Source organism: Dipteris shenzhenensis, chromosome 9 (genome assembly GCF_047967505.1).
Source record: "Dipteris shenzhenensis isolate YYH24624 ecotype China chromosome 9, Dip_SZ_1.0, whole genome shotgun sequence".
In the NCBI taxonomy this organism is placed as follows: Eukaryota; Viridiplantae; Streptophyta; class Polypodiopsida; order Gleicheniales; family Dipteridaceae; genus Dipteris; species Dipteris shenzhenensis.
The window spans coordinates 28,074,945-28,099,469 of record NC_141604.1 but is presented as its reverse complement, the minus strand read 5'-3'; the positions used below and the strand labels follow the sequence as shown (position 1 = coordinate 28,099,469).

The window sequence follows — 24,525 nt, the reverse complement described above, 5'->3', positions numbered from 1 at the left end:
ACACTTGTCATCATACTAGCTGTTACAGGGTATGAAGCCAAAAGGCGGTGGGCGCGTGGAACGGGTGGTGTGTGGGAAAATGTGTAGGGCGGCCTCATGTATACATATAATATATATATATATATATGTATATGTATGTATGTATACATATTTTATATATATATATATATATATATGTATGTATATGTATGTATGTATACATATTTTATATATATATATGTGTGTGTGTGTGTGTGTGTGGGGGGGGGGGAAACTCAATGAGGAAAGAAAGTATTCATTGGAGTGCCATCTTTGACATTCCACTTGCTTTACAGGAACCGGTTCGGGCATATAATCTCATGAAATTGGGAATTAGATACATCAATGATGTGGTAGATGATCACGGCCATGTCTTATCTTTTCCTCAGGCCACTGCCTCTTATGCTTTGGGAATGCATCACAGATTGATATGGAAGAAAATTGCTGATCTCTTGCATCCTTTTCTACCTATTCCCCCTGTGGCTGATACAGACAGGCTTATGGATTGGCAATTGTACCCCTCTGCTACATGCTCTCGTCCTATTCCTCTGCCTGTTTTGACCTCCATCAAAGTCTACAAGCTTCTTCAACCTGCCCCTTGGATTCATCAATATGCTAATACTCTATGGCATATCAGGCAGCCCCTTTCATGGTGGCGGAAGAATCTCCGACTATTATGGAGGTGTAAAATGCCTTTGAAACAAAGACTCTTTCTTTGGAGATGCATGACCGGCACATTGTCAGTGGGCATTACAGTTGCCAAACGTCACATTGCACCACCTACCTGTTTACGGTGTCACGCTCCTTCAGAGACTGTCCCTCATTTGCTTTGGCATTGCCCGTCTACTCGGAATCTCCTTGGGAAAATTTCAGATCATCTTCGCCTCCGTTTCCCGAGTCACATATTTGGGAAACATTTTTGGCTATTTGGCAGATATAGGAGGACTTTATCTCAATACTCACTCTTTCTCTCATGGGTGAGATATTGGGCTCTTTGGACAATCTGGGAAGAGCACAATTTGGCATACTTGGGCCGCCAGTTTCAAAAGTCATATGAATCTTTTAGAGCCTGCCAGTTTCAAAAGTCATATGAATCTTTTATATGATGCCTGCCATGAGGGTGATATGCATGCATCTTGCATTGAGCTTTTCTTTTTATGCTTCTGATCTGTGGGATATTTTCCATTCTTGGAGACTTTCCCTCTTGTAAAGTTATGACAATATAAATACAGTGCACTGGATTTTACCAAAAAAAAGTGTGTGTGTGTGGATGGCATTGTCCGTGCTCTCGTGAGTTTTTTGATTTGCTTCGATAGCGCCTGTGAGTGAGATTCTTATCTGTACCTTTTGGGAAGTTCTTCTGGCTATTTGGGTTTCATCCATCCAAACCGGAGTTTCATCTTTTCTTCGTTTGGGTTCGCTACTGGGCACTATGGACTTTATGGACATATAGGAATTGTAAAGTCTTTGGTGATCCTACTTTTCTCTGTTTGGCTTTTTTAGATGTTCTCTGCAGCAATCTTTCTTTGATTGCTTGAAATTTTCAGTTGATGTGATTGTAGCACCTTATTTTGAGGTTGCTACTCATATAATATAATCAATCAAATGTTTCACCCAAAAAAAAAAGTGTGTGTGTGTAGATTGGAGAAATCTCCTTTGCATCCTGGCTTATTTTCACTTGGCAATTTGTTGCTGCATAGGTTTGATGTATAGCAGACATGCTGCTATTAGTGTGTGGTGTAGAAGGGGAGAGCAGAATGTGAGAGTGAGGATAGAGGTGAGGTGTGTGTGGTGAGAGAGAGAGAGAGAGAGTGTGTGTGTGTAGTGTGGTATGCGTGTGCGCGCGCGCGTGTGTGTGTGTGTGTACGCGCTAGTGTGAGAGAGAGTCTATGAGAGATCCCGTGCTAGCCCTCGTGCTCCCACGCTGCAGCTGCTTGTTTCTCCCTCAGTTTGACGCCCTCGAGGTTCTGTTTGACGCCCGTTTTGTGTCCGTACGCTTTGTCAGAAAAATTGGGAATCTTTTTTTCGTACTGCCAAAAATCCGTACGATTTTGTCCGTACAGTCAGGAAAAATCCGTGCAGTCCTGATCGTACGGTCCGTACAGTCGGGGAAATCCGTACAGTTCTGATGTCAGGAATTTTTCCGTACTGTCAAAAATCCGTACGGTTTTGTCCGTACAGTCACGAAAAATCCATACAGTTTTGTACTTGCTGTGCTTTCCTCCTTGTAAAGCGTTGCTGCTTCCAAGCCTTTTCCTTAACTCGAATGGCAGAGTATTCCTATGAGAAAACCTTTCACAAAGACAAGTCGGTTTCCAACAAGAAACAAAAACAGGTGATGGATTCAGATGATTCCCTTCATGACTCTGCTGAGGCTCAGCTTGTTTATGAGGTTATGCATGAAGGATTTGAAGACACCCGTAAAGGTTGGAAAGATCCACTTCCCACCACTGGCATTATGGTGGAAGTGGATGATATATTTGATCCAGTTAAGGAGTATGCAAAGCATGCCATTATAATTTTCTTCCCAGGACGGATGCCTGCTGCAGCAGATGTTGGGAATTGGTTGACTCGAACCCTGGGTGGTTCTTATGTCAAAAAAGTTCATTATGCAACGAGGGGCTTTTTTGAGATCATCATGGCTGATGAGGAGCACCATCAAGTTTTGCTGGAGCACTCTCCTCTCTTCTATGGCCAGTTTGCTTGGGAATTCTTTGAGAGTTGAAAGCATTCATTGGTAGAAAGTCTTTCAGTCTCCCTTGGCTTTACAGGAACCTCGACGTTCCTACTTTGTCTCGTTTAAAGGCATCACCTTGGTTGCTGATGTTATAGATGATGCTGGTACTGTGCTCCTCTTTTCTCTAGCAGCCACTACATATGGATTGGGCTCTCATTATCATCCTTTGTGGCGACAAATTACTTCTATGCTTTCGCCTTTTGTTCCGATTCCTCCTTTGGAACTCTAGGACCGGCTGGAAGATTGGACTTTGACTTCTCCAGGGTCTTCTTCTCGTCCTTTGAGGCTATCTCAGAAAACTGTACCTGCATTGTATAAAATCCTTTTGCCTCAACCTTGGGTTTCAAAGAGAGGTGATTTTGTTTGGCGAATGCCTCACCCAGCCAAGTGGTGGAGGAAAAGATTACAGCAACTTTGGGCCTATAAAGTACCGCTTCAGCAACATGTTTTCTTTCGGCGAGTTCTTTTGGGAGTGTTTCCATTTGGACAGCTATTAGCTCATCGAAACATTGCTCCTGCACTTTGCCATAGATGTTCTGCTTCCTCCGAGACTATGCCTCACTTGTTTTGGCATTGTTCGTGCTCTCGTGATCTGCTTCGACATCTGCTTCGACAGCGCCTGCGAGCGAGATTTCCTTCTGTTCCGTTTGGGAAGTTCTTCTGGCTATTTGGGTTTCATCCATCCAGACCGGAGTTTCATCTTTTCTTCGTTTGGGTTCGCTACTGGGCACTATGGACTTTATGGACATATAGGAATTGTAAAGTCTTTGGTGATCCTACTTTCTCTCTGTTTGGCTTTTTAAAGCGTTCTCTGCAGCAATCTTTCTTTGATTGCTTGTAGACCCGTTGCATAGATCATGAGGTCTTTTGGCATATACTGAAATTTACAGTTGATGTAATTGTAGCACCTTATTTTGAGGTTGCTAATATAATCAATCAAAGATTTCACAAAAAAAAAAGATGTGTGTGTGTGTGTGTGTGTGTGTGTGTGTGTGTGTATATATATATAATATGTATACATATTAAATAAATAAATAAATAAATATATTTATAATATGTATACATAATATAAATAAATAAATATATATATATAGTTATAATATTATATATATATATATATATATATTTTTATAATATATATATATATATATATATAGAGAGAGAGAGAGAGAGAGAGAGAGAGAGAGAGAGAGAGAGATCCATATTTGAATTCCTTTTACACTGTCGTCAGAATTGGTTCTAATTGTGGTTTGTGGTCGTTCTTTGAGGCTTGTTGTGCAATATAAATAAAGAAAACAGAAAGTAAGTGCAAGTTGCAATGAAAAGTTAAAATTTGGTGCGAAAAATCTCGAATTAAGATATACATTTTGTGACTTGAATGTGACACACAGATCTTGTCAGGTTCTGGCTGTTCAGTTTAGTTGGCTCTGGCACTTATGGTATATGTCATACTCCTTGTATGAAAAAAAAAAACTATTCTGATTGAATGGATGGATCTTAATGACTTGCACAGTTGTGTAGAATGGATACACTACTATACCTTTTGGTTTATCCACAGCGGCCACTGCTTACAACCAGGACCATTGAACTGGTAAGAGCCTTATTTTTATCTGACACACTCGTACGAAACTAGTTTTTTCCTACTTTCAATCTCTCTTCAAACAATCTATGTTGGAATTAAAATATGGCCGATAACCAGCTGTACATACAATCAGATTGAAACTTTTAAAGATATTTCAGCTAAGTATTTTGATCATGACATGGTCCTCGACTGCTCCTCTGTTCTCTGTAAATGGCATTGGAAGTTTGGTTTAGAACAGCTTTGTTTCTGCACTGCGATCATCGAGGTATGCAGCTATATGTATTGCATGAGCCCATAAATTGGTACACCTTAAAAAAACTTTACCCCTCCCTCGTGCCAGTTTCCCCCCTCTGCTCTCGACCTCAGCGTTCTCTCTTTCTCCTCCACTTGATTTTTTCTCTTGCCAGGTCCCCTTTTCGCCTTCCTTCTTTTTCTGTCTGCCTCAGGCCTTGCTTCCTTCCCTGCCACTTCTGCCTCAGGCCTCCCCTCCTTTGTTCTCTTCCTTACCTTCCCCCTTTTTTCTTTCCTTCTTGGGAGCAGTTTGTTGTACTGCATCACTCTTACACTAGAGGACAAGGAGCTAGCTTAATGACAGAGCAGTGACTGGTGGGTCTTAATCCCACTAGATACCAAGTATGACATTGTGTTCAGGTGATCCTCCCTAGAAGGGGATTACATTTATGATGTCACCATATATGGATGGATTTTATTGCCTGCTGACTTCGTCAGAGCCCCCCTATGTATCTGGGACCTGAATTGGTTTTCCTCATGCCTTGGTACCACGGCCTTACACTTGAAGGACATGGAGACATGACATCAATCCCAAGGTATCCGGTCACCCTGCGGTTCCCAAGCATGCCTGAGAGGAACAGGAGCATTGTCTCCTTGATGCGGGTCCAGGTTTGGGATTGTTCTCAGGTCTCCAAGGATTGCAACCTGAGTTCTCTTGGATGATGGGGTGCTGAAAGCTCAATTGGTAGTCATGGACCCCTCTACTCTGCTGTCTAGCATTACTTCAGAGACTCTCCGGAGGGATCATACTTCAATGAGTGGAGATCGTAGGATTACGAGGAGAATGCCATCGTTGTAGGGAGTTTGGCCATCTATACAAGGCATGCTTGAGGCTCACCGGTTGTTAGGGGGAGAGGGAAGGCGGTGTGTCAGGGCAGCAGCAAGAGACCACCCCCCTCCTCCACCACCGACTTCCTGTGCCACTGATAGTGTAGGCTTTGCGCTCCCACCTTCCTCCAGGAATGGAACAAGTGAAAGAGACCCTATGACAAAACCAAGCTTCGAGGCAGAGACTGACACCCATGGTTCCGGATGATCCTCGCTGTAGCATTAGGATGGAGGGAGGGGGGCATTATACCTTGAAAGAGGCCTGCTCAACTGGCAAGAGGATCACAGGCACATGGCGAGGTGGAGGCAGAGACGCCCCCCTTCCCTCGATTTGTTGAATGGGTTGTATTTTGTATGCGACAGATACCTTCATCAGATTCAACCTTCTATTTTGCTTGGTTGTGACCTATAAAGTTGCTGCTGGGGTCTTTCTGTGGCTGCTCAGCATAGTTCTGACATTTCCTTTCCTCTTGAGATGCTACTTGAATTTCATGGCTTCATATTCCATCAGTGTGGCTTCTTGTGGATATGTATTGTTGATCCCTGGGTTACTTTGTCCTTTAACAGATTCAACCTTCTATTTTGCTTGGTTGTGACCTATAAAGTTGCTGCTGGGGTCCTTCTGTTGTTGCCCAGCATAGCTGTGACATTTTCTTTCCTCTTGGGATGCTACTCAAATTTCATGGCTTCATATTCCACCAGTGTGGCTTCTTGTGGGTATGTATTGTTGATCCCTGGGTTACTTTGACCCTTGTTTATCATTGTATGTTCAACCTGGGATTTCTTGTTTTTGTCCTTAGTTGCTATATTTTCTTGGAGTTGAGATTTGCCCAACGAAGGTGCATATGGTCTGCATTTTTTTGTTTGGTTTACTTAATGAGAGGAGGCACGCACACACAAAAAAAGAAAAATAAAACTTTTATAAAAAGCATAGTAGTAGCTTGCTTCTTTCACTTGTTTGTAAAGATTACTCTATAAATATTACCATTAGGTATTGCCGTGCATGTGTATCTTCATGAAGCACTTTTCTTTAAAAAAAGGATAAAAACTATTTTAAAATATGATCTGAATCTTCCTTTGGTCTCTTTTGTTTGTAAAGTTTGCTTTTTTGGTTCTCTGGTCTCTCTTTCCCTGTTGTTGAAATTGTTTTTTGCCTTCTAATTGCATTTGTTCTTTTTGTTAGAATCTTTTGATTTTGTATCATAGTAAATACGGAGTCTACCATGGAGATAGCATCCTGACTAGGGTATGGATGACATCATCTACCAGCCCGTGCATTGTTTCACCTACTTGGATTCCTTTCTTTCTTTTTATTTTGAAAGTGCTCCTTTTCCAGGTCTCATGTCTTTGAATTTATCTCCTTTCATTCTAAGGATACCCCTAAGTTTGATGGCCTTCACTTTGGAGTTGATTTTGTCACTCACAAAATTATGAATTTGTAAGTAGTCTGTTCATACTAGGATGTGTCAAAACCTTATTTTACCCATCAACATAAATTTTAATGGGCAGGTGAAGTATGATAAACTTGGAGCAGGGCAGAATGCTACTGTTGCAGTAATGAGTTATAGTGGTTATGATATAGAGGATGCAATTGTAATGAACAAATCATCCCTGGATAGAGGATTCGGCAGGTGTATTGTCATGAAGAAGTAAGTTTTGATTTATACATAAAAAGTAGCTGGTCATAAGGTTTTAGAAAAGAAATCATAGATGCTATGCATGATGCCTTGCACAAATTTGAAAGGCTGTGAACTTCTTGGCAGATCTTCAGCAGTAGTCAGGAAATATCAAAATCGAACTTCAGACAGAATTGTTGCACCAAAGCTGATTGCAGATAAAGAAGGACGCTTACGTGTTCCTGATAGGGCTCAGGTAATTATTTTTGTAGAGTTTTACCTTTACAGATATATGCAATCACTTGCTCTTAGGCTCTTTTTTAAACTCTGATGCATCATGTTACTGACCAGAATCTTCTTGTTGGGATTTCCCTAACAGCTTCAAGACCTTGATGGAATTGCTGGAGTAGGGGAAATAATTAGGCCTGGTGACATTTACATCAACAAGGAAAGCCCCATCAATACTAGAGATAATGTGCCGAACCCCATGGCTATGCCTGACAGGTCTGCATTGTATTCTATTAAGAGACTCTGGCTACATATATTTGAAGAGACTTCATATTAATAATCTCTGTGTTTAGTATTGCTTTTCTCAATGCAAGCACGCGTTTAGTTTGTCATTTGTCTCAGTTCTAATGATTTCACACTATACATGCAGAATTTTCAAAGTATGAACCCTGAACTGTCTTTTTATTGTTTCTTTTTTGGTTTTTTCTTTTTTTGGGGGGGGGGGGGATAAATGTTTAGTGCCTACAAACCAACTCCAATGACTTACAAGGGTCCTCCTGGCGAGTGTGCTGTTGTCGACAAAATTCTTCTAACTACAAATGATGAGCAGCAGTTTGTAATCAAGTGCTTGATTCGGCATACCAGGAGGCCTGAGGTATATTTTCGCAAGGAGCCTTTATGCTGTAAGACGCTGGAATGAATTAGGTGTTTGCATTATGTCCCAGCAGACATGTTGGATGTGAGAATTAGATCAGCAAAACAGTAAACAGAGGCACATGTGCAAGTATGCATTATGATGCTATACGAATCTCATCTTGGTGCGCATGCAGAGAAAGTATCTTTAGATCTACCTGGAACAGTGTTGCCAGAAGTTTTGAGATTTTGGTTGGATTTTTGCCTAGAAACGTGTAAAATATTGTATACAGCACCCTTGGGTGTTTGTGGCCCATCCCTTAGCTTTTATTGTATCTGGTCTTTTCAGTTTCATAGACCCTTAGTTCTTTCGTAGACATTAATAAACTCTCTCTCTCTCTCTCTCTCTTTCTCTCTCTCTCTCTTTCTTTTTTCTTTTCATTGTCATACCGAGATGTATTTGATTATGTATGATCTGACTTAGGATTCAGCACGGGTGATGATGCTCGTTTTAGTAGCTCCACCCTTATTGTGATTTGTATCAGGTTTTCTTTCAGTCTCATAGACTCATCGGTCTTCCGAAGACTCTAATAAAATTTCCACACACTTGGACCATTAACACTATCTCACTCATCCACAAGGTAGGGGATCCCATGAGCCCGGAGAACTACAGGACCATTATGATTGGACATGCCATGTCCAAGATTTATGCATCAGTACTTGACTCCGAGGTTAGCAGACTTGCAGAGTGTCGAGGACTTAGAGCAGCAGGACAGGCCGGATTCCGGCGTGATCATGGAACGATGGACCACATTCTCACGCTCAGATGTATCATCGAGGGGGCGAGGTCACGGAAGCAGAGGGTTTATTGTTGCTTTGTGGATTTCCGCAAGGCATTTGAGACGGTTCCGAGAGCCCGCCTCATATGGCGCCTACAGGACTTGGGTTATGACCAGGAGATCATTTCGGCTGTCATGGCACTTTACGAGAGTTTCTGGTAGAGTTCGGGTAGTATCCAGGTGGACAGACGAGATCATGAGCACCATCGGGGTCAAACAAGGGTGTCCTTTGTCGCTTTTCTTGTTTGGCCTCGACATTGACGAAGCTTGAGACAATGATGCAGACACAGGGGGGTGCAGGTTGCTCTCTTGCGGGCACGCTGATTTAGATTTTGCTCTATGCAGATGACGTGGCTCTCTTGTCTTCCTCAGCAGAGGAGCTTCAGAGACACCTAGACGCACTACAGTCCTTTTGTGAGTCTCATGATTTGAAGGTCAACCTGGGTAAAACCAAGGTCATGATCTTCAATACATCTCGAGCCATTATGCTTCAGGAGCAGTTCACATTTGCGGGGTCATCTATTGAGATAGTTTCATCATACACTTATCTTGGAGTTATCTTCTCCGGACCCAGCTTCACTACGAGACCCGCGATGCAGGCACGCTTGAGTAGAGGGTATGCCTCATTGGCCAGACTAGAGAGGCAGTGCTTCCGCTCCCACTTTCAGGATCCACTCACCAAGGGGCTGCTTTTTGACTCCATGGCTCGCCCAGCGGGGATGTACGGCAGCCCTTGTTGGGGGCCAGACTTGTCAGATACAGAGTGGGCACGTGTGGAGCGGCTATAGGTTCTCATGTTATCACGAATGATTCGTGGTAAGTCATCTGTTCCTCACCAAATCATTCAGGCTGAGTTTGGGTCACCCCCTTTACAGCTAGATGTTGCATTTCAGGTCATCACATATGTGTACGGAGTTAGGGAATATGGGGATTATACCTCGGGACGTAGCAGGGTACCATGGATAGCTCTATCCTCTTCTATGGCACTTGCAGGAGGAGGAGATCAAAGGTGCTGGTATGCACGTACAGAGAGATGGTTTGAGCGATTGGGGCTCCACATGGATAGACTACCTACCTTCCAGTATAGCATGGATGCTCCGTTTTCTCCCCTCTTATCACACGAGGTCAACCAGGTTATCCGTGAGGATCTACTACATCTACACACTTTTCGGACTTGGTTGGGACCGAGTGAACTCCGAGTGAAGCTTAGCTTCTACAAAAATCACTTCTTACATATCATAGCGGAGGGTTTCATTGACCCACCAGGATACACACAGATTCACCTACCCCAGTCGCTGAGGATCTCTCTTGGGCAGTTACGGGTCTCTTCACATAGACTTCGCATCGAGAGCGGCAGAGCAAAGCGACTACCCAAGGAGCAGCGCATATGCACACTGTGTGACATACAGGAGGTTGAGATAGAGGAGCATTTCATCTTCAGGTGTCTTGTGTACTATGAGATCTAAGGACGTTTCCACTGCCTTTTCAGGGATAGTTATGGGATTTTAGCCCTTTTTTTCTCCTACCCAGACCAGCGGTGTTTGACAGGTTTCATTCATGAGGCACTTAGACACCATGAGAGGATACTCCGAGCACAGAGACAGGAGCAGACTTCTTCCTGGGTTGAAACCTCTCAGAGCTCTATCACACGGAGTTCTTTCAGCTAGATCACATAGATCCCCACGAGACGAGGCCTCGGCATGACCTTGACCCGGAGCCCGTGACCTGACAGTTGAGACAGAGGTCGACAGACAGATCACACTTGGAGACATCCCCTCCTATGCTGAGATTGATATATAGTCGACCATCGACATGACTATGTTATACTTAGGACTTAGTACCGCCATTCTGCATTTTTGCATTTTGCACTGGTATGGATGCTCGTTTAGTAGCTCCACTACCAAAGCTTGTTGTATCAGGATTTTCACAGTCTCATAGACCCATTGGTCTTCCGAAGACTTTAATAAACTTACTTACTTTCTTTCTCTCTCTCTTTGAGTCTGTCACACACTTCAAAAAAAAAAAAAGTGAATTGTCTCTGTCACACTTTTTTAGTTAAAGTCATGATTGTTTATATTACAAGAAAAGCCACCTCAAAGCGAGGAGCTATAAATTACATCAGCTGGAAATCTCTGTATATGCTAAATATACATCTTGATCTATGTAGCGAGTCTGCAAGCAATCAAAAAAAGATTGCTGCAGAGAACGCTTGAAGAAAGCGGACAAAGGAAATTTTGGATCACTAAAGACTTTACAATTCCTGTCTATCCATAAAGTCCAAAGTGCCCAATAACGGACCCAAACAAAGAAAAGATCAAACTCCTGAGTACGCAGATGAAAACGAAAGAGCCTGAAGATTTTCCAAAAGTACGAGTTGGGAATCTCGTTCTCAACCGCTGTCGAAGAAAATCAAGGAACTCACGAGAGGACGGGCAAAACCAGAACAAATGAAGCACAGTCTCCTGAGAAGTCAAACATTTGTGATAAAGAGCAGGAGCAATGTGTCTACGTGCCAGCAATTGGCCACATGGAAGAACCCTCAGAAGAACTCTCCAAAAAAAGACATGTTGCTGAAGAGGAACTTTATATGCCCAAAGTTGCCTTAGTCTCTTTCTCCACCACTTAGCTTGCCGATTCATTCGCCAAGTAGAATTAGTCTTATCCAAAACCCAAGGCTGAGGCAAAATAATTTTATATAATGCAGGCACTGTAATCTGAGAGAGCCTCAAAGGACGAAATGAGGACTCTGAGGAAGTCAAAATCCAATAAAGGAGGAATTGGGACAAAAGGTGAAAGCATATAAGTAATTTTTGCCATATAGGACGATAATGAGATCCCAAGCCATACTGTGTGGCTGCGATAGAAAAAGGAAAAATAGTTCCATCATCATGAATGACATCTGCAACAGCGATAATGCCTTTGAAGGTAATAAAATAAGAATGTCTAGGTTCTTGTAAAGCTAGCGGAGGCTGAAAAGCTTTTGACCAGTGAATGCTTTCAGCCCTCAAGGAATTTCCCCTTCAGAGAATGGTGGCCATGCCATTCCAAGCAAGAAAGGATGTGCTTCCAATAAAAAGCAAGTTGGAGACCAAAGGGCAACCATGCAACGTGCCATCAAAGCAACTAAGTAAGAAATCCCACTGAGTGGGTTGCGAGTGACCAAAGGCAAAAGTATTGATTTGTTGTAATAGAGAGCGAATCATAACAACGCAAGGTTGATCACCTTGCATAAATTACAGCATCATTTTCCCTTTGTGAGCAATGATGTGCACCTGGATATCAATGATAGTATGACCTCCATGCATTTTTCGTGAACATATTCGATGCACTAAAAGCAGTCTTAGACTGTTGCGGCCATGCTTGGATCGCCAAAAGAGTTCCATGATTACAGACATGAAAGAAGCAAGATCCGCTTTGGTGAACACGATCAGAGGCAAATAAAATTGATTATAGGCCACTAGAATGGACTCCACTATTCGAAGTCGAACATGCAATGGCTAGGTTGCTAGTTTCCAATATTCGAGCTTTTTTCTGAGCTTGGCAAGCACCCAATCAATTTGCTGACGAGTGATTCCCCAACCCAAAGGGTAACCAAGATGACGAGCAATCTCAGTGCGTGGAATTATTTCTCCTGGCCATAAAAGACCATGCCAGTCTTTAGAATGCAAGGGGAGCAGCTTAGACTTTTGAAAATTCACATGAAGACCAGCTGCCAAACCATAGAGCGAAAGAGCTTGCATCAAAGCAGAAAGATCATTCTGAGTATTCTTTGGGGTAAAAAAGGAATCATCAGCGTAGGTTTAAGCAACCATGCTGAGATTTTTTGCCATTTCCAAGCCATGAAGGATTCCCGTATCCACTAGATGGTCTATATATTGCAGCATAGGATGCGCAGCAATGGCATACAGCAAAGCACTAAGGGGACATCCCTGACGGACAGAACAAAGAAGAGTCCATTCTTCAGAAATGTCTCAGAAAGAATACAGGCAGCTTTGCCGTTCTCATAGAGCTAGTAGATAACTTGCCCCAAAGCTCGCATGGTTTGCGAGATAAATTCCTATTGAACTGTATCAAAAGCTTTTGCAATATCCACCTGCAAGAGTAGAACATCCTTCTGTGTGTATTTTGCATATTCCATCCCAATGCGGCCCAGCTGACTGGCATGCATTGGACGCATGATTATTTGGAGATGGCACTGGGTTGGTGTTCGACTCATGATTATTTGGAGATGCCACTAGGATGGCATGTGTGATTAGCTCATGGTTATTTGGACCTTTGCATAAATGACACGGTTTGGCAGGTGAATGATGCCAGTGGGACATATATGGCCCTTGAAGGGCCCCTTGTCTCCGTGCAGATCACTATGTCTCCACTGCTCAGTGGCCATTTTCCACTTTCTCATTGGCTCCCTTGCTCACAATACAGAAACTCTATTTCTCCACTGCTCATCACCTATTTCTCCATTGCTCCCTTGTTCGCCATGTCAGCTATTAACAATAGGCGTCCTTATAGCAATATCATCCCTCTTCTATATGCTTCTTCCTACAATGAGGTCATGCTGCATTGTACAAATATTTTAATGTCGTGCGTTGTGCATAGGCTTAGTGTTCTCCAGTGGTTCTCAATAGGTCTCAAGGTCATCAACCACTTTTTCAAGATGCATGACATCGGCCTGTCTTTAGTTGCCTTTTGTGGACTCCATTCAGGCAGTATTCTTTGGAAGTGGAGCTCCATGAATTAAAAAGAGAAGGGCTGAGACACAAATTCTAGAAATTGGTGTCGAAGGGAACCAACACTTTCCCAAGTGCTATCCTGATCGGAACGATCTTTCCACCTAACGTTCTGCTCTAGAATAATTGTGTTCCTAAGTTGTTGTTTCCTATAATCTAGAAGGCACTCCGGTTCATGGGGTACATAAGTTGATATGTCTTCCAATCTTACGAGTTCATCCTTGAAAGCCAAGTTATCCCTAGCGCCCGGAGCCTCTTTCAGTCGACAGACATGAAAGACTGAATGTACCTGAGATGTTAGGTAATTGCAGCTTGTAAGCCATATCATTGATCTTTTTAAGGTTAATATATGGACCACAATAGCGATGAGATACCTTGTACACAAAGCCAGTGCGTAGTACATGAGAATCCCAATTAAACTTGCTGACCTTTTGAGAAAACTGTGTTTGCTTCTGATCAGCATAAAACTATTGTAAAACTATTGTGTACTTATGCTGTGTACTTATGCTTTCTGTTGCCAACTGCAACATATCTTGTTGTTTTGCAACCAATCTGCAACAAAACTCACCTTAACATTTTGTAAGCTAACGGCTCAAGTTAACTACTCAAGGGGCTCTAGGCTGGTATTCATACATTAGCATGAATGGAATGTTCCAGGTTGCTGAATGCTTTGTACTCTTCTAAGCAAATTCCAGCAAAGGAAGATAATCTTCCCAAATAGACTCCCTTAGGGAGATATAAACTTTCATCAAATCTTCTAGACTGCCTTAGGGAGATACCCGTGATTGATCTAGCATGAGGGACAAGACTATGAAATTAGAAATGTATTATGTGAAGTAGGAGACCCCATGATTTACTTCACCACAATTATCTCGTGTGCGGTGCACCACATTTTCTCTCTACGTATAGTATGTATCTCAGATATTCTGTGACTGTGGCCTTGGTATGTGTGTCCTTTGATTTGCAATCCAACTTGCATTTATCTATGAAAACAAGATCATCCACTTGAAAGTCTAGGATATTTTCCTACGTAAATGTCCCCAATTAACAGAATCTCTCCGTGCCATAGATATCTTCAGATGTCCTCATATAGTGCTAGATAAGGTTATACCTGTTTTGCTCCTTGTGGAAGTCTTACATATCGGATGTCTTTGGAGGGAAGTAGCATGCTGCAATGTCTGCATCCTAGTCAAGGGTTTGGTGAGGTAGACATTGACAGCATGCACATTTTGTCTATGACAGTGATGTGTGGTTGTGTGTGTGAGAAAACTAAGCATATCACTCTTATTGATCCCCGCTTCCCCATCTTTGTGCGGGTCTTTGTCTTTGCATTGACACTCTATGTGTACATGTACTATGGATAGGCTCCTCTTTGGGTCTGATGAGTCTTTGTATAGATCACAAGATACTTCTTGTTTAAATTCTTGGCAAGCTTTCTATGTATGGACCAAAGAGTACCATTTCCATTCCAGGAAGCAATAATGAAAGCATTGATGGCTGCACAGGAGAAGAGTGGGTCTCCAGACGACTTTCTTGTGTCTAAATACTATTTGTTGCTTTTAGCCTCCATGGTCTTTTCTGCTGTTGAAGAGTGCCAGTCGAAGAAGCAGTAGTTCTCGCTGACCACACCAAAAGGGGCTCTGATGGTAGGAAGAAGGCAATGGTACTCCTGAGAAAGTTCAGGATACATGATGAAAATGAAATGATTCACTTGTGGAAAGAAGCACACTATTTTATTTCTTCTTATGTTGCAGATTAAGGATTTCTGTTATTGATACGAGTGAAAGGCACATACCTAGACCAGTGAGAATTGTTTCTGATGAGCAGAATATTATCTTGTAGATTGGAGATAAGTTCAGTAGCAGACATGGACAAAAAGGAGTTTGTGGTACAATTGTTCAGCAAGAAGATTTTCCTTTCTCTGAGCGTGGTATCTGCCCAGATTTAATCATGAATCCTCATGGGTTTCCAAGGTATTTTGATTCCTATATTTGCTTGCATATTCATAATTTCAGAGACACAATGGTCTATCTAAAGCTTGTCTCTCTCATTTTATGTTGTTTTAGACTACGAGGCGGAATGGATTGGATATATGGGTCCCTTGTTTTCTACTCTGCGATTATTTGACAATGTGGTGATTGCTGAGCTTTGATAGTCATCCAAATATGCAAATAAAGGATACTCAGTTTTATCTTCCATGCCATTTACTACTGACCTTTAAGTCATATAGTCATATGTTTAATAAATGTAAAAGTATATTACATCTCAATGCAAAAGGAGTACAGAGCTGATAGAACAAGTTGGGAATGCTCCCTGTGCCAAAATTTTAGGAGGCACATGCATGCTGAATTTGGACAAAACAAGGAGCTAATGCAACCGATGTTCCAGGTCAAAAAGAGCAGAGGGGAGCAGAAAGGAGGCAGAACACCAAATGCTGAGGACCGGAAGGGGTTGCCCCTCCCTAGGCGGGAGAAAATTTGAAGTTCTATTGAGTATGACAAAATACAGACCTCCAGGATAAACTCCTGTGAAAATCTCATACAAGATCGTGCAGAAAAGAAATGAGGCTGCGGCAACCAATTCAAAGAGTAGAAAATGCTTGACCGAAGTCAAATTCCTGTGAAAATCTCATACAAGATCGTGCAGAAAAGAAATGAGGCTGCGGCAACCAATTCAAAGAGTAGAAAATGCTTGACCGAAGTCAAATCTTTCTAACCGTAATCAGAGGTTCTTTGGTTAACCGCAGTTAACCCTCTTGGCATAAGCCAAGTCTTCCTAACCGTGGTTAAGTATCTTTGATCAAAATCAATACTTTGACCAATGAAAGATATATTTTTGAACTTAGTTAAACAAATGAAAGACCCTTTAATTATGATCAAATAAATGGTCAACTAGAACTTTGACTTGGAGTATTTACAATTTGGTGACATGCCCTCAGCTTCTATTCAGTTGACCTCAACTGAAATTGTAAATCTTGAGGAGCTGTGGATGATCAGACAACATGTCTTCATCCATCCACTTGGCATCCAATGCCAAATAGTTTTTGAATTTTACAAGGTCTCTATGTAATTCCTTGTTATGGGGGCCTTTGCGTACAGTATGATACACAAGCTGAAGGACCTCCTCCAGCTCATCCACTTCTGGTGGATCCTCTGTTAGTGGCTCTGTAGGCTCCGGTCCTTGATATTTCTTTAGAAGATCTCACATGAAAGGCATTGTGAATCCTCCAATGCTCTGTGAGTGCCAATCTATATGCAACCTCATTAATCTCATCTGTAACCTTGAAAGGGCCATAATACCTAGGAGATAACTTTGCATACACATTTTCTTTGCCCTTAAGCTTGTGGAGCCTAGTTTTTTCAAACTTTAAAAGCACACAATCCCCTCGCTTGAGATCGAACTGTCTCATGTGCTTGCAGCATTTTTATGCTTTTCTTGAGACCTTTCTATTGCTCTCTAGACTTGGCTAAATGCTGGAGGTCTCTAACAAACTGTTCAGCTGCAAATATCTCATCTTTGGTCCTCAGGATAGGTGGCAGAATCACCTTCCCATAGATGACCTCAAAGGGGGCTTTCCTTGTGGAGCTATGAAATGTATTATTATATGTAAACTCCACCAGTGGTAGGTACTTTCCCCAGTCTAAATTTTGGTCAGCCACGTAGCATTTCAATAAATCCAACACTGTTGAATTCACTTTCAGGATCCACAGACCAAAGGGCTGCTTTTTGACTCCTTGGTCTGTAAAGTCTGCACCCAAAAGGTAATGCTTCCATGTATGGAGGGCATGAATCACAGCCAACAACTCTTTCTCGTAGATTCCCAAATATCTTTCGGCATCCCGAAGTCTCCGGGTTTCGTAGGCCACTACATGATCATTGTGGTGCAATGCAGCCCCAACACATTGTCCATAGACATCACAATCCACATCAAAAGGCTGATATAAATCACGAACTATCAGAATTGGCTCTGTGGTTAGCTTCTCTTTGAGTGTAGTAAATGCTTTCTTCGGTGGAGTATATCTAAAAGCTGCATTCTTCTTGGTTACAGCCTGTAAGCCCTCATGATCTTGTGCTTCCGATTGTGTAATCGGCGGCATGCAGCCCGTACATTCACACCAAAGAGAGAGATAGAAGAAAGAAAGAAAGTTTATTAAATTCTTCGCAAGACCGATGGGTCTATGAGATTGTGAAAAACCTAGTACAAATAAGCTGTGGGGGTGGAGCTACTAAATGAGCATCCATGCCAATGTAGAATGCAGAATGCAAAAATGCAAAATGATAGTTCTAAGTACAACCAGTGGTCGACTACAAATCAACATCATCATCATCATCGCCACATGAGAGAGAGAGAGAGAGAGAGAGAGAGAGAGAGTTTATTAAAGTCTTCGGAAGACTGATGGGTCTATGAGGCTGATAGAAAACTGATACAAATCAAGCAAAAAGGATGGATCTACTAAACGAGCATCATCACCCATGCTGAATGCTAAGTGCTAAGTAGTACATAGTCATATCATCAGTAGTGACATCATCATCATCGTCATCAACATCATCCTCCTCCTCATGGTCGGGTCAGTCACCATCAAGGTTGGCTGGCACTAGTCCATGCAAGCCGCCCCACAGAGGTATATGTGTGTCAAGGGAATACTTTTAGGCAGTGATGGAGTGCTAGCGACTATCTGTGGGTGCCACCCGTCTTGGTCTCCCGACAATGACTCTGCTCCTGACCAGGCCCCTTTGGGCTGAGTCCCAGGCTTGAACAGGGATGGGAGGTTGCTCAGTGTGATCTGCATGTCCGTACGCTGTCGAGTGAAGTGTACTCTGGTGGGACAATGAAACCCTTCTCAGAGATGTGCAGACAGTGGTCTCTATAGAAATGGAGCTTCATTGGAAGCTCCCTCGGCTCCAACCAGGTCCTTTATGTGTGTAACTGTAGTAGATCTTCCCGAATGACCTGCTTGACCTCATGGTATCCCAATGGGATATTCCTTTCTCATGTGTGGATTCTTGCATTTGAGGTGTCTCATGTGTGGATCCTTGTACCTTAGGTCCCTCGAATGAAGTTGAACATTGTTCTATGGCACCTTGAAAGTATTCAAGGATTATCTTTGAATGCATTTTCCTTGCTTCCTCAATGGGAAATTCCTCTCACACATGTTGGAGGATCTCCAATGTAGGCACCAATTCAGGAAATCTAAGTGAGAGGCGGCATCACAAAGTGCATTGTATCTTTCTTTGAAAGAAGAAACATTCTATTGCTCATTCTTGACTTTGTGTAATTCATCATTATATTGTTGTCTTTTTTAATTTTTATTCTAAGTAAAGTGCCCCCTTGAATCAAATTGCTCTTAGAGAAAGATACAGCCCATGCCTCCTCATCTTTTTCCAACTCTCTCTTTGTCATCACTAAAATGAGATTGCCTTTGCTTAGTACCAAGAACCATGCTTTCTTAGTGGTGTCAAGAACGGTCTAGTCCTTTGGGACATAAACTTTTCCATTGTACTTCAATGTCATACCGTTGACAAATGCTGTAGTCTCAAGATCCATCCTATATTAAAGCATAATAAAAAATTTAGATACAAATAATATATCACTATTGCATGAAAACTACAATTAATTTGATAAATCAGAACTACAACGAGTCCCATTGATACACCTCAAGTTTTCATTCTCCCCAATTGTATAAGTATCAATTTCATGCTTTGGGAATAGCTATGGGGCAGCCTCATGGACTGAGCAGCTAACTAGGGCGGCACGATCCTCTAGAAGGGGTATGTGATCAATGTATGTGAGTAGTGTGTATAGCCGTGCGGAGTAGGCGGGTGATAAGTCGTGATCAAAGTGTGTCATGATAAGTGGTGTATGTGATCGGCGGGGTGTGTGGTGTTGTGAGACGGGGAGTGGAGATGTTGAAAAAGAGGTCAGTGTGGTCTGCCTCAAGTGGAAGTGGTGAAACAGAGAAGTCAATGATGTCTGATGTGAAGGCAGGAGATTCCATGATGTAGTAACTACGCTAGAGCCCCCTCCATGTGGGAAACAACTGAAGCTACCTGAGGAGGATCATAGCTCAAGACCATTATAGATGATGAGGTCATGTACCCTACCCATGTCCAAAAGTGAATGCTCGTATGATGTGACTGGCCCGTGTCTGTCCGCAGATGCCTGTGTCATCCCTGCCTCATCAAGGTCAATGTCGGGCAGCAGTTTGGAGTCGTCTCATCAAGGTCAATGTCGGGCAGCAGTTTGGAGTCGTCTCAGAAGTTTAGAAGCGGTACCTGAGGTGTGCTCGTCCTTGCATTGAAGTCCCCAACAAGGAGTACTTCTCCGCGGCTCGAGAGATCCAGAATGTCTGGAAAGAGAGCTACATATGGGGAGGTATCACCCTCCTCACGTGTATCCTTGGCGAAGTGAGATGTCTCAGGTGGAAAGTAGCATATTGCTATGAATAGATCACGGCCCCCTGTGCGTTGGATCCGGACCCACATGAATCTAGAGTGTGCATCCCTCCTCTCGATCGAGATGACCCCAATGAGAGAAGATTTGTATAGGACCTCCACTCCTCCAGATCCTCGTACTCTGCCCGTCTCCCTCGGCTCATCCCTGAATGCTAATTCCTGAGGATTACCAAAAAGCGAGCGAGGAAAAGTGAGCGAACCAAAAAAAGCGAGCGAGAAAAAGTGAGCGAGAAAAAAAAAACAATAATACATTGACAAATCCTTATTTTAGCAACTGTCTAAGTTCTTCAAAAGTCCATGAGAGAGTTGGACCTATGTCATTGCCAAGGCATCATTAGTAAAGACACACCCTATCTTCGCTCAGTTTTACTCATTCAATTTTTTATATTCCTCTACAATCAAGTTCTCTCTCTCCACCACTAACATAAGTGAGATCACCAATGAAATCTTTCACACAAGTCAAAAGTTTCATAGGACTTCTTCTTGGAACAAAACGCATGTTTTTATGTTTGCAAAAAAAACCTCCCTAATGAATCACTCTTACATCCCACCAATCCAACAAAATCTAAAGAGAGTACATCCATGCGCAGAGCTATGACAAGGAGACATCATAGGGCCACACCCATGAGCAACTGACAGCACTCTATTGCCGATTTCATGTCTCCATTGCCCCACCCACCCAGTGATGGTGACGATGATGATGAGATTGATATGTGGTCGACCACTGACATGACTATGTTGTACTTAGTACTATCATTTTGTATGTTTTGCATTCTGCATTGGTGTGGATGCTCGTGTAGTAGCTCCACCCTTACAGCTCGTTTGTACCAAGATTTTCACAGTCTCATAGACCCGTTGGTCTTCCGAAGACTTTCCAAAGGAAAGGGACTACTTATTGAGCAAAAAACAAGAAGAGAAACAATGGCGAAAGGGGAAATTGGAAAAGATAAAATCCAGAAAGACGAGAAAGTCATGAAGCAGACAAGGATTGATGATGTGAACAAACGCTCACATCGCAGTGGGCTCCAGATGGACAGCACAACAACACACAAGGGATCTGCCTCGCCTCTAGCAACTACCACATCTACTTCTACATCAGCGAATTCGACTACGACTACTGTAGAGTTGTCCCCCACCGATACACCTGCCCCACCTCTATCAGCAGCCACCCACCGTGGGATACAATATCCCTCGCCTTTGCTTTCACCCTCGCCTCTCCCCCTCAGTCAGCCACCTTTCTTGTTCCAGCTCCCTGGGGTGTCTTCACAATTGCCACAAACATCCCCCCAGACATCTCTCCACCTGACTCAGCTCACTTAGGCACAATCTGCATTTCAGCCACATCCCCATACATTCATATCAGCCCCTTAACAGTTCCAACTCCCACATGGACTTGAGTATCCCAGGGTCAAGCCGCCTGCCGCATGGGAGTCTCTACTCATAGAGGTACATGGCATTCGAGCGCTTGCACATGAGCAAGCCCGAGTCATACAAGAACAGGTCACCCTCATCCAGGAGCTTAGGCGAGACATCACATAGATCAGGGAGGAGGTGACCACCCTGAGGACAGCCCCTGGAGGTACCACATCGACGGCTGTAAAGGCTCATATCGCCACTATGTAGTGTGCCATCGCAGAGCGACCAAGTGGGTAGATGTGGCAAAACGGGGGCCTGCAAAGGCAACCGTTTCAGCCACCCTCTTGGAGCAGCAGCAGAGAGCCAGTAAGGCCCTCAACATTAGAGTTCGTAGTATTCCACGTACACATGTGGGCGATGCGATTACCTTTGTGACCACCACCCTGGGGGTCTCATAGCATGGGATTGAGGGGGCCTAGTGAGTAGGGAGAGATCCCAACCAAGAGCAGCCCCTTGTCATACGCTTCCGACACGACTGGCAGCGCTCTCACGTAGACAGGCCCTGCGTGATCACCTTGCAATATCCATGGATGAGGACCTGACACCCCTGCAGGTCGAGGAGAGGCATATTCTCTTATAGCAGCAGGATGTGGCCCGCAAGGAGGGGAATTGGGTTGTGGTCTGAGACGGCCCGCTCTTCCGCAAAGGGAGACGGGGTCTATGAGACCTAGGATACCGAGTGCCTTTCATGCACCATCTGGAACTGTAATGGTACACTATGGTATGATCTAGGGAACTTCTCAGAATCTTTTGTAGGATGAGACAATCTTTTACACATAGACACACCAGAGCCCAGAGCGCCCACTGCCGATCCTCACGGATTACTTGTTTGACCTCGTGTGACAAGAGGGGAGAAAATAGAGCGTCCATACTGTATTGGAAGGGAGGGAGTCTATCCATGTGGAGCCCCAGTCGCTCAAACCATCTCTCTGTGTGTACATACCAGCATCTTTGGTCACCTCCTGCATCCAGAATTGTAATCCCTGTACTCCCTAACTCGATACAGATACGTGATAACTTGAAATGCAGCATCTAGCTGTAATGGGGATGGCCCAAACTTAGCTTGAGAAAAGAAAGAAAGAAAGATGTATTAACATCTGCGAGAGGCCTTGTGGGCCTATGAGACAAAGTACACGCCAAAAAGGTAACTCGTCCAAGCCACTGAGGGCTGAAGCAAAGGGCTCACTAAGACCCTTGCTGAAAGCTAAAAAGTTAAAGCGCTAAAACTAATGAATAAAGTGTCGAAATGATAGAGTAGCAAAGCCAAATAACAGAGTGTCAGGTGCTCAGAGTTAGCACTCCTAGTACATGCTCAGGTTTCGTATATTCAGGTAACCTAGTGGCTCTCTGATGAGATGTGAGGAGCTCTCATATCTGTGTCTGTTGAGTTGTCTCGCGACGTGGGGGAGGGCGTGGTCTCCTCAATCTCTAGATCTGGTGGGCTACGTCAACGGTGATGCCTCGCCTCTAAGAAGGGCTGAGATAGACCAAACCTCGATCGTGCATGCTTTGGTCCCTATCCGTGTCACACGTGGAGTGTGTGTCCCTCGTTTGGCAGCATTGTGGTGGACTCTCCTGCTAATTCATGATGCTCTCATCTCCTCAAGCTCCTCTTCCTCAGTCTCACCAGCAATCGACTCAGATGCATAGAAGTCTATAACATAAATTTGTGACCTGTTGATATCGGTGACGTGTGGCATCGGTCTCTACTGTCGCATCAATGTGTCTCTCCGTCGACACATCTCAATCAGTAGAGCCCAACACAGACCTGATTGTGAAAATGGATCAGCCGTGTAAGTGGACCAAAGCTCTTGAATGAGGTAGTGGTATCGTCCTTGTATCTCATAATAGACTAGGCTGACACATAGAAAATGCTCCTCCATCTCGAACTCCTCCATCTGGCATAGTGTGTAAGCCCATACTCTATGGAGGAATGTCACTGTCTAAAAGATGGCATCAACCTAGAGAGGGGTCATGGCGAACTCTGCCTGTATAATCTAGTGGGGGACTGAGGGTTTACTCCGAATCATCCTGGATCCCATAGTCACCTGTAGCCTCTCAAATCTCCTCCACTCTGTCGCTGAAATATCACTCCTCGGGAAGGGTGCTGCATACATAACAGTTTGTGTCACTAGTGTGTCAAAAAGCCAACCCTTCGTCGGAGGGTCCTAGAAGTGTGCTTGGAAGCATCGCCTCTCTAGTCGTGGGCTAGAGCGCCCCGTCCTCGTGTGAGTCGTTCCGTACCTGCATGGATCATCGTGAAACTTGGCCCGGTGAACACTACCCCCAAATATGTGTAAGATTGCACTATCTCCACAGGCTCGTCATGGTATGTGAAACTATGTTGACGGGACACTGCTCATGACATGTTGAAGATCATAACCTTGGTCTTCCCAAGGTTAACAATCAAATCTCTCTCTGCAAAACATCTCCAGAGCCTCTAGATGTTTCTGCAGTCCCTCTGCTGAGGAAGATATGAGGACTATGTCATCGGCGTACAACAGTATCTGCAATATCAGGTCAGCTAGAAGCGAGCCCTCTCAACCTAGGCGATTGACAAAAGAATTGATCTCATCAATATAGAGCCCGAAAAGGATAGGTGATAGGGAGCATCCTTGTTTTACTCCGATGCCTCCTAGGGCACTTACCCTCCCTCTGACGGACTCATACAGACTCATGACCGCCCCCACCATGATCTCTGGGAGCTGCAACTCCTGTAACTGCTTGATCAGGAGGCTTGATCAGGAGGCGAGAGCGTGGGACATTAGAAAATGCCTTACGAAAGCCTACGAAACAAGTGTAGACTTTCTGATGCCTCGACTTCGCCACCTCAACAATGGTCCTCAGGGTGAAAATGTGGTCCAGAGTGGAGTGCTGTCTCTGAAAGCCCGCCTGCCCAAGTGCATGCTACTTATGATCCTCTGTGTGGCTGCTGATCTCCCTCTCTAGTACCGACCCGTATATCTTAGCCAAAGTGTGGCCAATCATAAGAGTGTGGTAGTTCCCAGTGTCCATGGGATCCCCTGCCTTGTGTATCAGTACTATGGTGGTGGTGCTTCAGGTAGGTGGGAAGCCATGGCATACGGCATGGTTGAACAGCTGTGCCAGTATCGGGGTCAAGATCTCCTGCTAGTGTGTAGTTCCTCATGAGCTG

General features: G+C 43.7%; 1 protein-coding gene across 2 annotated transcripts in view; it reads left to right on the top strand.

Moving 5' to 3' along the window:
* The window catches only part of NRPC2 (nuclear RNA polymerase C2), a 188,620-nt gene that overhangs the window by 143,500 nt on the left and 20,595 nt on the right, over positions 1–24,525 (top strand). For both annotated transcript variants that reach the window (XM_087378899.1, XM_087378900.1), the window contains exons 25-30: positions 4,269–4,346; positions 6,966–7,105; positions 7,220–7,328; positions 7,452–7,576; positions 7,820–7,955; positions 15,345–15,475. In XM_087378899.1, the coding sequence (XP_087235025.1) occupies positions 4,269–4,346; positions 6,966–7,105; positions 7,220–7,328; positions 7,452–7,576; positions 7,820–7,955; positions 15,345–15,475 (719 nt within the window). The remainder of the gene's footprint in view (positions 1–4,268; positions 4,347–6,965; positions 7,106–7,219; positions 7,329–7,451; positions 7,577–7,819; positions 7,956–15,344; positions 15,476–24,525) is intronic.